At 28.9% G+C, this 11,908-nt stretch overlaps 1 protein-coding gene across 14 annotated transcripts in view; it reads right to left on the bottom strand.

The window, feature by feature from the left end:
* Window positions 1-11,908, bottom strand: part of LOC106873237 (collagen alpha-1(I) chain) — a 220,446-nt gene that overhangs the window by 70,950 nt on the left and 137,588 nt on the right. For all 14 annotated transcript variants that reach the window (XM_052977077.1, XM_052977060.1, XM_052977082.1 and 11 more), the window contains 4 exons: window positions 10,585-10,683; window positions 8,824-8,850; window positions 5,723-5,758; window positions 258-329 (listed from right to left, as the gene is read on the bottom strand). In XM_052977077.1, coding sequence (XP_052833037.1) covers window positions 258-329; window positions 5,723-5,758; window positions 8,824-8,850; window positions 10,585-10,683 — 234 coding nt within the window. The remainder of the gene's footprint in view (window positions 1-257; window positions 330-5,722; window positions 5,759-8,823; window positions 8,851-10,584; window positions 10,684-11,908) is intronic.

Below are 11,908 nucleotides of genomic sequence, written 5' to 3'. Positions count from 1 at the left end.
CATGTGTGTATGTGTGCGTGTGCACTTGTGCCTGCACATGTAATTTATATGATTACTTGTATGAAACAGCTATTTGGATATCAATTTGCATGTCATAGGAATTATTTAGGGGAAAGAGATCACATGTCACTAGAACAAATTGGGTACTATTATACCAGGCAACAATAGAAACAACATCAGTTAGAACATGCCAAAGTGATTCCTATGAGAGAAAATATATTGAACTAATATACATGCATCATCAATAATTTAATTACTTTGCGTCCACGCTTGCCTCGATTCCCTTTTTCGCCTTTGTATCCAGGAAGACCAGATAAACCCATTTCACCCTGAGAAATAAAAGATGAGATCATAACACTAACATACAAATATTAACAACTTTCTTACCTTGATCATTTAATGCTGAATTCCATTCAATCTGCATGGGTAGAAAAATAACTTCATACAACATATCAAAAAGATCTTAAATTTACCTGTATGTACAACTGATTTGAAAAAGTAATATAAAAATAAACCTTTTATATGAAGTAGCCCAAAAGTATAAAATATTATTATAAGTAAATGTAAAGTTTTTTACACTTCTGAAGGTGTAATAAAATATGTAATACAAAGTGCACTTCAAATATGGGGAAAATTTATTTGAAATTCATTTAAAAAAACAAGATTTCTTTTTAAATTTGCATAATTTCTCATCTAAGATTAAGTATTTGTTTGAAAGAAAACAAATCACAAGTTGTGACATATATTGAAAATCTGTCCAACACCTGTCAGCATAGAAAAACAATAATATGATAATTTCAAAATTAGTATATACATACTGATAGTCTTTAAACTGATAAATCTAGAAATAAAAGAACATAGTCTAAAACACAAAAAATTGATTGCACAGAAGTTACTGAAAGTTAAAGTCTATATGATGTGCCATAATTTTTTTTTTAAAGGGAAATATGACTTATGATTCTAAAGAGGGGAGTTAACACCTTCAGTAGTATATTAATTGCTAAGACTCATGTTGGAAAATATTTCTATATCAAATTATTCTATCCGTCTAAATATCAGAAAACAACATCTTTTTTGTATTAGATTAGATAATTTACAGTTATTATAAATAATATATCTGAACAAATAGTTTTAAAAAAATTCCAACAAAATGCCATCTTTAGTTGTTAACAAAATATTTTCAAAATGAGTCCTGCATTGTAAAATTTGATTAGATTTAAGCTTTCCTAGGTAAGATCCTACAGTAGCTAAACACAGTTTGAGCAAGGGCCTGCAAGCAGCCTCAACCATGACTGCAGCATTAAATGTTAGTTGCCTTAGTTTGGAGCTTATGAAGTCCTTGCTACAAAAAGGGTCTACCTGACTATTAGGTGCATGACTTCTGGTCTTGCGATTTTTTTTACGTGCAGCTTTAATATCCGTGACTTCAAATTCACAGGCTTTGGTACGTTTCTTCAAAGGGGAAAGAAAAACATTTTGAAATATACCTGATGCTGTCTTTCTCTCTACTCATGAAAATGAATATACTAAGCTACACTTGAATTTTGCTGCAGTCACAGTGTTAGTATATTAAGTGGGTAAGTGCATTACCATATTCCTAATTTATTATCGAAAGCATAAAAATCAGTAAGTTAACAATAATTTAGAATTAAAGCAAAGCTTCTGAATTACACAACATGTACCAAATATATTTGTGAAATTAAATATTGTAGATGGTTTTTAAAATTTGTATTCAACTGATAACCATTGAATGAATAGTGTATGTTATCATATCTGATACAGTTGCATTTCAGACTTTTAAAAAAATGTTAATCAGTACTTGGATTATATTACTCACAGCCCTTTTCTAAATTCAGCAACAAAGAATAAAAAAAAAGGCAGAAATTAAATGTACAATAGAAATACATATATGAATGTAAATAATTTATATAGTTGAATATAAAAGAAAAATTTAGGAACTAAGAGCCTCATCTTAAAATTTTCAGCATTTATAAAAAAAAATTCTGTGCACCATCAGGTAGTGAAAAAGACAAACCTTAATTCACAAGGTTTAGGTTTTCTATCTATCACATTAACCTAACATAAACTGTGTTTGTTGCAACAAAAAACCCCAAAAAACAACAATTATAAAACAAGTCTAGGTTTAATATAGATTACAAGATTTCTTAAGATATAGTTTGACAAAATTAAATGCTACAAGACTGAATATTACATTCAATTGGAAAGTACTGAGCAAGGCATTTATGTAGTAATGAATGTCTAAGAACAATGACATTGAAACCAAAATTATTGATATTAATATCCTAATAATTTCATATAGGAGAATATTTTTACATAGTACATACGGTATTTTTGGAGCAAGATATCAGTTAATTCTTAATTACTAGAAGCTAAGAATGGAAAATTCTAAAAGTTACCAAGTATGTTGAAATATATTTAATGAAAATTTATTAATTAAAATAAAAAATGATATAAGCTTAAAGAATGAAATTTTTTTAAAAAATGTTGCATAAAAGTAAAAAGTTTAATAATAAATAAGTTTTGTGACTGCAGCAAAGTGACAACATAAATGTAGCTGACAAGTAATAAATATATATATGTATATATATGCATATATATATATATATAGCTAATGATATTAACACATCTGATGATGTATCATTGTTGATACATTATGAAAATATATTACCAGAGAATAATTCAGCTTTAATATGTATATAATTTAATAAATACAAAGATACAAATGGCTTTTATAATCATCAACAATAACAGTATTGTTATAATAATAATAATAATAATAATAATAATAATAATAATAATAATAATAGATATTTTTAACTATAATTTGACCAGAAAAATGGTCTATAAGCAGTGTTTACAACCCACATGGAAAGCTTATAATTAAGTCCCAAATGGGAAGATCATTATTAACTTACATGATGATTATGAATGAAAAATTACTAAAAAATATCTTTTATAAATTGTCTATTTGCTATATCTTTAGCAATTCTGAAAGTTCAAACAATAAAGATTGGATATTAAAATGAAATGGAAATTGATACTACCTAATTGTTTCTGCAACATCCTCTTTCATGTAAATTAATCAAATTAAACATCAACACTAAGTATAACAAAATTTTGTTTTTCTGGCATGTATTACAATCATTATATATATTTTGAAAATGCATTTAAACTTCCTTTCAAATTTGTTTTACAGAAATTTGTTTAATAGTATTTCTTTAATAGATACATATGCTTAAAACTTTCAATGCAAAAAGTGCAGTCTTAACAAGTTTCTGTTTAAACTACCAACTAGTCTTTCTATTGTTTAGTTGTCTTTTAAATTTTTGACTTAGTAGCATAACTAATGATATATTATGTAATTAACATTTTAATAACCATAGATTCAGTGTTATCTGAATAAACTAATCAGGGTAAGAGGGTCTAAGTTCTGTGTAAAAGTGAGAAAAAAATCCAAGGAAATGGCACAGAAACAAAACGAAGAAAAAATTAGATATACATTTCACTACTACCACAACTACAACAACCACCATCACATGTAAATACACACACACACCACTTGAATGCATATAGTCAGCCAGCATAACATACATTTCGTACACCCACACACATCACATACAAATACAAATAACATACAAATAACTCACTTGCCCAGAGTCTTCATTGAGCTTTGCACTCTAAGCTGTAAATCACATCTTCCTCTAGCTACACAATCCTTGTCCACCACTCACTGCACACCATGCCACTAAACTAACTACATTGCAATTTCATGTCTTGAAACATTTTCTTCTCTATTTTTTTCTCTAGTTTTTTTAAATTTTTTTTATGAAGGACCACAAACAAAATGTAAAAGACTTTTCATTCTTCTTTTTCTGTATTAAATTAATATTATAAACTTTGTATTTCTATTGTTTGTTTTGTCTGCAAGGTATTTCATTTAATTAATATTGAGTGTACATAATTTAGATATTATGATAAACTAATTCAAGTAGATGGATTGATAATATTTGCTTCAACTTGCATTATATCAATCTCCCTATCTGGAAAATAGATACCCATAATCAGAAATAATCAGTTAGTAAATGAATCACACTTTATCTATATGCACAAATTTGGTGATCTACCTGTCCGTATGGAGAAATGTAGGTAAAATTGAAAACTATGATCTCATTAAGAGTTTAAAAAAATATTTTTCAGTTATACTGCAAAAGAGTGTTTTCCAAATTTACTACAATGATTCTGATGGATGAAATAAAAATGCACTATTGCAGTGGTCTATATGTATCTTATCACCTTCTAGCCTCTCCAACATCCATACCAAACATTCTGTTTAATGCATCTCCAGAATTCCTTTTCTGCCAATGTATAACAATACATATTGACTTTAAAAAATCAGAATTAGCAGAAACTAGTCACAATAAAAGTAACATGGAAAGTCAATGTAAATTTATGGCTTAACAAAATCTATCTTGGCTATTGTAGAGAGATGCCAAAATGAAAATAATAATTCATAATGACACTGGATTGTGAATAGAATTTTTAAAAATGCATTTGTAAATAATCTGAAGAACAGAATCAAAATAAGCTTCTTTCCAGCAGAAATTTGAAGCAATTTGAAGACCTGATTTAGTGTTAAGTTAGCTGAACTTTCCTTGCTCAGGAATATGGCTTTGTATAGCAGTTTTGAATATATATGCATTTAAATCTGTCAAGTTATCGCAGCTAACATTAATATATTGTGTAAGTATCTTAATAGAGTTATGATAGTTCAGTGACTAAATATAGCATGTCTAGTTGATGATGACTATTTATAATGACTTAGAAGATGTTCACTTTGGGGTTCTTACTTATAAATTTAAAATGGAAATGGATTTTACATACCAGCAATCACATATTAACTTATAATTTGAATAAGAATCTGAACCAATATAATTGCAAACATCTGCTCGAAGAAGAAGAGAATATTGGGTACACAGTACTGAAAAGCTGAGCACTCAGAACTAAACTGAATACTTGTCCCAATATTCAAGAGTTGAACTCAGCACTGTAAGCTTATGGATCCTTTGTCAATTTTATACTGTTGTTCTTGCATGCAACTAAGGGTTGTTTCTACATTGTAGTATCTATTTCCAGTTAGTCCAACTAAACTAGTAATATATTGATTAGATTAAGATTTTAATGCATGTGAAACAAGTCTGAAGAATTTAAGGTAAAATAAAATCAACAAATTAAAATGAATCTCAAGTGCATTTCCTTTTAAATTAAGTTGTTTTTTTAAAGAAACATAAAAAAAATCATTGACATTTACTGGCCTAGGAATACTTATGAGATTTTATATTCTCTTGGAATTTAGGTAACCAAAATATTTTTACAAATATAGTGAGGTAGAGTTAAGTACCTTGCCCAAATATACTAGAGCCTTTATAATAAATTTGTAAGTTAGAGCCTTCAATGGTAACTCTGTATTTTATTTGGTTATGATTTTCCAACCTGAATATTCATTTTCAGATAGCAGAACTATAAAAAAATATATTTGGCTTTCATTTTTATTGAGAATATATTAGAATTTGGTAACTGCAGTATATGTATCATGCATATTTTAGAATATTAATTTTCTTGGTAATTTTAAAATATGGATATACAGAACAAATTATAATCAAAGAAAATTATTTGGAATAGTATATATTAAGAAGATACTTACTGGACGTCCAGGCAATCCATCTTTACCTGATGGACCCTTCAAAACAAAAATAAAAAAATTCAGATATTCACATAATGTAAGTAAAACCGAAACTATTATAATATGGATATTACATTCTTCATAAATTCTGTACATAATTCAGAAAGACATTGCAAAACAAGAAATGACATAAGCATATGAAATAGAATTTGGATATGCAGAGTTTCTGATATAACAAAGTATGTAAGATTATAAATTAAATAAAAAAAAATTATATATTGGAAAGGACTGACTATATTATATATTTATAAATATAAATTTTTATTCAAATGGTAAAGCAATACGATATCAGAAACTCAGAACAGCAAGGCAGTACACTTTAGAACATTACCAGTCTGGCCATAGCTGACTGACAATTATATTGGCTTATGTTACCAACCTAGCTGAAAATGGCTGAAATAACCTAGTCATATTTAAATGCAAATATCAGTGTGAATTTAATTAGTACACTTGTGAGAATGTGATTTCACTACCTAGACAATTGAGTTACTGTATCTGACATTATTTGGTGTGAGATCTAATCTCTGTGAATTTTTGGAGATTTTTTCCACATTTTTTCTACATCGGTATTTTGAAAATTTTTGATACTGATGACATATTTCATGTTGTCAAATAATGAATCAGAATTTGAGGGATTTTTGACTAAGGACATAGAAAAACCAAGTAAACTATACAACGAACACAAAAACCATGTGGTGTGTGAGTATGAATTTAATATTTCTATTTCTGAAAGTGAAACCAATGATTCTGATGATAACTCAGGTAGTAACATAAAAATGAATTTGAACCTGAATGGTGTAAAAATTTGAAAACTGTCTTTCATATTGATTTTTCTGAGGAGACTGGTCCCAATCACAGTCTTTCCCAGGAGACATATAAAGTTTGATATAGGTATGCTAATTTATATTTATAATTTATAACTAATAATTTTCAATTTTTTAAGCCTTAATTTTGTAAAGTTTATTTTTTTAATTTTTAATTTAACGCTTAATTTTTATGATGATTTCAAGTAGCTGAACAATATTATGAAAAATGAACCTGAAGATGTGTTGGTAGAATTATAGATATGATCATTACATATATTCTGATCTTCCAATACAGAAACACATGTAGTTCCTTTTAATTATAATTTTAACTTAAGTAAGGGCTAATTAAGGTAGTATATTTTAAACCCTGCTATTGTACTGGTTTTATCCTCAAGTATTATTTCTTGATGTGCATATAAATACCACAAATTTTCCATCATAAATACTCGTTATATTCTTTTTGCATTATATGAAATGTAATACCCACAAATCTATTGACTGAAATCTCAATAACTGAAATATTATTAATTTTTATTATATATAGTCCATTAGATAAAATGTACCTGTTACTGAAAGGACCAATCTTGTTACATTGTAATGTTGACTCATTATCATGATCACAATCACAAATTATCATTTCTGTGTGATTTCAGTTGATTCTGTCTTTGAATTGCATTAAAGGTACAGGTATCTGTGGAATACTTAGTAAATAGGAAGTTTGGCTGATTGAATAACTGGGGTCTGTATTGTTTGAACTGACTGGGCTCCATTTACTTATTTCTACTAATAAAAAAATTTAATCAATGGCTCAGAATTTAGTAACTTGAAACACCAGAGTAACAAGTGAAACTCAAACTTATGGATAATGAATATTCCACTCTCTCCTTATATATATATAGAGAGAGAGAGACTGGCCTTCGTGCAGGTGACACGTAAAAGCACCTACTACACTCTCTGAGTGGTTGGCGTTAGGAAGGGCATCCAGCTGTAGAAACTCTGCCAAATTTAGATTGGAGCCTGGTGTTGCCATCCGGTTTCACCAGTCCTCAGTCAAGTCGTCCAACCCATGCTAGCATGGAAAGCGGACGTTAAACGATGATGATGATGATGATGATTTGCTAGATAACTAAAGAATAAAAATAACAGATAAGATAATTAAATACCTATTTATTTATTACATTATACCCTTTTATAGGAATTAACATTATTATATAATTAATAATATATACAATTTGTAAAGATCTCGGTGGATAATTAAGGAACAAAAATTATAGATAAGATTTCTACATCATGCTTAATTGAAGCTTAGATACTTTACATCGCTATAATTAATTACTTACTCATTATATTAAGCACCTTAATAGGAATTAACCTTACTATATAATAATTAAGTAAAAAATTATTATTAATAATTAAAATATTTGAATGTCTTTCAAAATGTATAGCAACGTCTTAAAAAGTTAAGTGTCCATTAAGAGTCAATAAAATTAATTTATGATTTGATTTTATAATTAGTTTTTCCAATTTTAATTTACTGGTAATTTAAATTTACCTGTAAGATGGGTGATAAATTTTTATTATGAATCATTATTATAGGTTTCTCTGTATTTATGTGTGTGTGTGACTATATTTCATTTTCTAGTTTTCTTCAAATTCCAGTATTTCATTTGATTTTTACATTTAATGTTACACCTGTCTTGTATGCATTTAAGTTCAACTGATAATCCAGTAATGTGCACAATTCTTCTATATTAAAATTTTGTTTTATACTCAATTGGTTAACTAATAACTAATTTTCTATGGTGATGTTTTAAGAAAATTAAAATAATTTATATATAGTTGAATTTACCTGTTTTTACTTATTGTGTTCTAAAAATCACATTAATATGTTAATAGATAAAAAAAGTTAGTCATTTTATGAAACCAGTCTAAATTCGTGATGATATTAGAATTTCACTGAAACACACAAGGGGTGTATTTTTGGTTAGAAATATAGTAATGAAAGGGTTAAAAATATTTTAACTCTAATAAAATTGCAAATCAAATAAGGTGTAATATGTGGTTGTGAAAATTAAAACTTGTTACAGACTTCCATCCTATCTAACGAGATATTTGATTTTTGTCAATTATAGAAATTGGAATCATGTATGACCCAAAAGAGAAGGGATTCTATGAAAGGACTAACCTAAATTTATTCATAAAAGAAGTTAGCAAAAATATAAAAGGAAAAATGTATGAAGAAAAAGCATTACTTACAGGTGGGCCACGTGGACCAACGGGACCCTATAAAACAAAAGTATTTAAAATTTTTTAATCAGTAAAAAATTTCAGCCTCAAAGCTGAAACACATAAAAGAATAACATAAATTTGTCCATAAAATATCTTTGCACACAGTCACACAGTCTGAATCATTATTGTTTAAAGTAAACTAATATACTGATTTTTAAATAAAAGACAAATGAAAGAAAGATATAAATTAGTAGCTGATATTAAATATATATGCCAACACATGATATATCAGCATGCTTCTCAACCATTTGGTTTGGAGTTCAATCCCATTGCATGGCACCTTAAGCAAGTGTCTTCTATGATAGAACCAGGCTGCATAAATCTCATCACAAATATAGAAGCATGTATATATGTGAGGTATGTGTATGTATGTGTGGGTATTCTTTTGACTTGATACCATAAGATGGTTGTAAATGAGCATCACTGCTCTACTTTTGTTGGTAACAAAGAGAGCTTCTACCTTTGTTGGTAACAAAGAGCCTCTCCCTCAAAGTGAAAGGGAGATTGTATGATGCCTATGAGCAGACAGCTATACTACATGGCAGTGAAACAGGCTGTGATTGCAGAGGATGTGCGAAGGCTTGAAAGAAATGAAGCTAGTATGCTTCACTGGATGTGCAATGTCAGTGTGCATGTACAACAGAGTGTAAGCATGTTGAGTGAAAAATTGGGTATAAGAGGTATCAGATGTGGTGTGTAAAAGAGAAGACAGTGCTGGTTTGGTCATGTGATGCATATGGACAAGGACAGTTGTATAAAGAAGTGCTAATCCCTAACTGTGGAGGGAACCTGTGAAAAAGGTAGACACAAGAAGATATGGGATGAGGTGGTGAAGCATATTGGGCCTCACAGAGGCAATGGCAAATGTTTGAGACCTTTGACAGTTTGCTGTACTTGGGAAGACTCATCAGGCCAAATGGAATTGTAGTTGTGGACTGTGCTAGTGACACATAAAAGGCACCCATGACAGTGACATGTAAAAGGCACTCATGTTGGTGACACGTAAAAGGTACCCATAACAATAACAGGTAAAAAGCACCTGTGATGGTGACACATAAAAGGCATTCATGTAAAAGGCACTCTCATGCTGTAGAAACCAAGCCAAAATCAGACTGGAGCTTTGTACAGCTCTCTGGCTTACCAGTTCCAGTTAAACTTTATTTGTTTTCTTTTTATATTGCATATACTTCAATTTTTAAGATGTTTCCAGTGGACCAATCACTTATTTTAACCCATTTTGTTTAAACGGTAAGAGTGTCAAGGGAGCATCTGTGCAACTCAGAACAAATGTCACAAAGTATTTTTGTTGCAAAACACCAATTTTATCAATTTTTTTCCAGATGTTTATGGTTTTCATTGAAAGCACACTTGGCTACTGCATAGTGTCCAAATATCAAGTTTCACTCGAAAGGCATTACTCAATCCAAGGCTATGGTAGAAAGGCACTTGCCCAAGGTTCTGTGCAGTGAGATTGAACTTAGATTCATTAGGCTGCAAACCTAACTTCTAAACCATACAGCAATGGCACTACTAAATACTGTATTTCTTTTTTCTTTGAATGATGTCTTTTCAATAACACTATTTTATTTACACTGTATTAAAGAAATGTAAATATTACACCATTTCTATTATAAACAGTAATATTAAAAAGTTTTAATTATTTGATAAATATTAAATTTCTAGCAAAGTTTTAATAAAGTTTGAATAGAAATAAAATAAAAATATTACTGGTTCTCCTGGTGCACCTGTTAATCCATCAAATCCTGGCAGACCAGGTGTGCCTTTAGGACCTGGAGGACCAGGACGCCCTGCGTCACCTGGTTCACCCTAAAAGTTTAAAATGGAAATAAAAATTGTATTTAATTTTAAAGTATAAAAAACAAAGTAAATAAAAACAAATGTTTACAGAATTTATTACAGTTGATTTTAATTCTTTAGAAAGTGAGCTAACTATAACTTATCAAATCTGTAACTGTCTAGACTTCATAAAAGGATACTTAGTAAATATTTTTGCTTTCATTACATTCAGCAAGGAAAAGTTAAAATTTTCTTCAGTATAATGTGTTTCTTTCTTAGCAATAATGTAAAAATACATAAACTATTGTTCTTTTAGTAACATCAGGTAAAGCTAGATTAAATTTGATTTCATTAACTTTTTCCGTATGATACAAACAGATCTATTGGTATGAGCAAGAAAGAAATCTATAATGGATAACTACTGGTATTGTGATTAATATTATTTAAAGAAACAACATAAAAATTTGCAACAAAGTTAATGTTGACCTTGGACAAAGTAATATAATAAAAGGCATAAGAGACATGAGAAAATGAATTACAATGATGTCTTAGAAAAAAATGCATGCTCAATGAAAATTTTCTTAATTTTAACTTCAATGTTTATGTTATATAATACTTTAACCAAAATTCACCATAAACAGACAAATGAACAAGCAGCAGCAGAAATATGGTTACTTAAAATAATAAATATAATACAGGTTGTTTTAATGTAATATTTAAGTTCTGTATGTTTTTTTTATTATTTACCTAACACAACCTAGTAATGAAAATGACTAACTAATTGTATGTGCAGAAAGAAATGGAAAGAAAAAGTTGAAAGAAGTAAACAAGAAATAATGAAAATAAAAAGATAGTGATTGCTAGGAAATAATGTTTAATGACTATATTAAAAAAACAAATTATTTCGATTTGGCACTTCTAAATTATATAGGAGACTAGCAGAAATACCCGGCGTTGCCCGGGTTAAAGAGAATAATGAAATCTAAAAACGCTGTCTAGACTACGCATCATCTTTATATATAGAGATGTATATACACACACGCACCCAAACACACGTATATATATATGTATATCAATATAAATATATGAAAGTCAATGAAGTTTCGTAAAAGAAGGTGATCATGTACATACTTTCTTGCTGTTGTGATTATAACACCTCATTGTAAACTATGTTCTTTGTTTTCCCTTGTGGAGCATATACAAATAGGTTTTTTGTTGCTGCCCACTCTTGAGCAGCCAACATACAGTTGTCCAT

Source organism: Octopus bimaculoides, chromosome 2 (genome assembly GCF_001194135.2).
Source record: "Octopus bimaculoides isolate UCB-OBI-ISO-001 chromosome 2, ASM119413v2, whole genome shotgun sequence".
NCBI lineage: Eukaryota > Metazoa > Mollusca > Cephalopoda > Octopoda > Octopodidae > Octopus > Octopus bimaculoides.
Note: the sequence above shows the minus strand (reverse complement) of the source record. Positions and strands in the feature narration are given on the sequence as shown.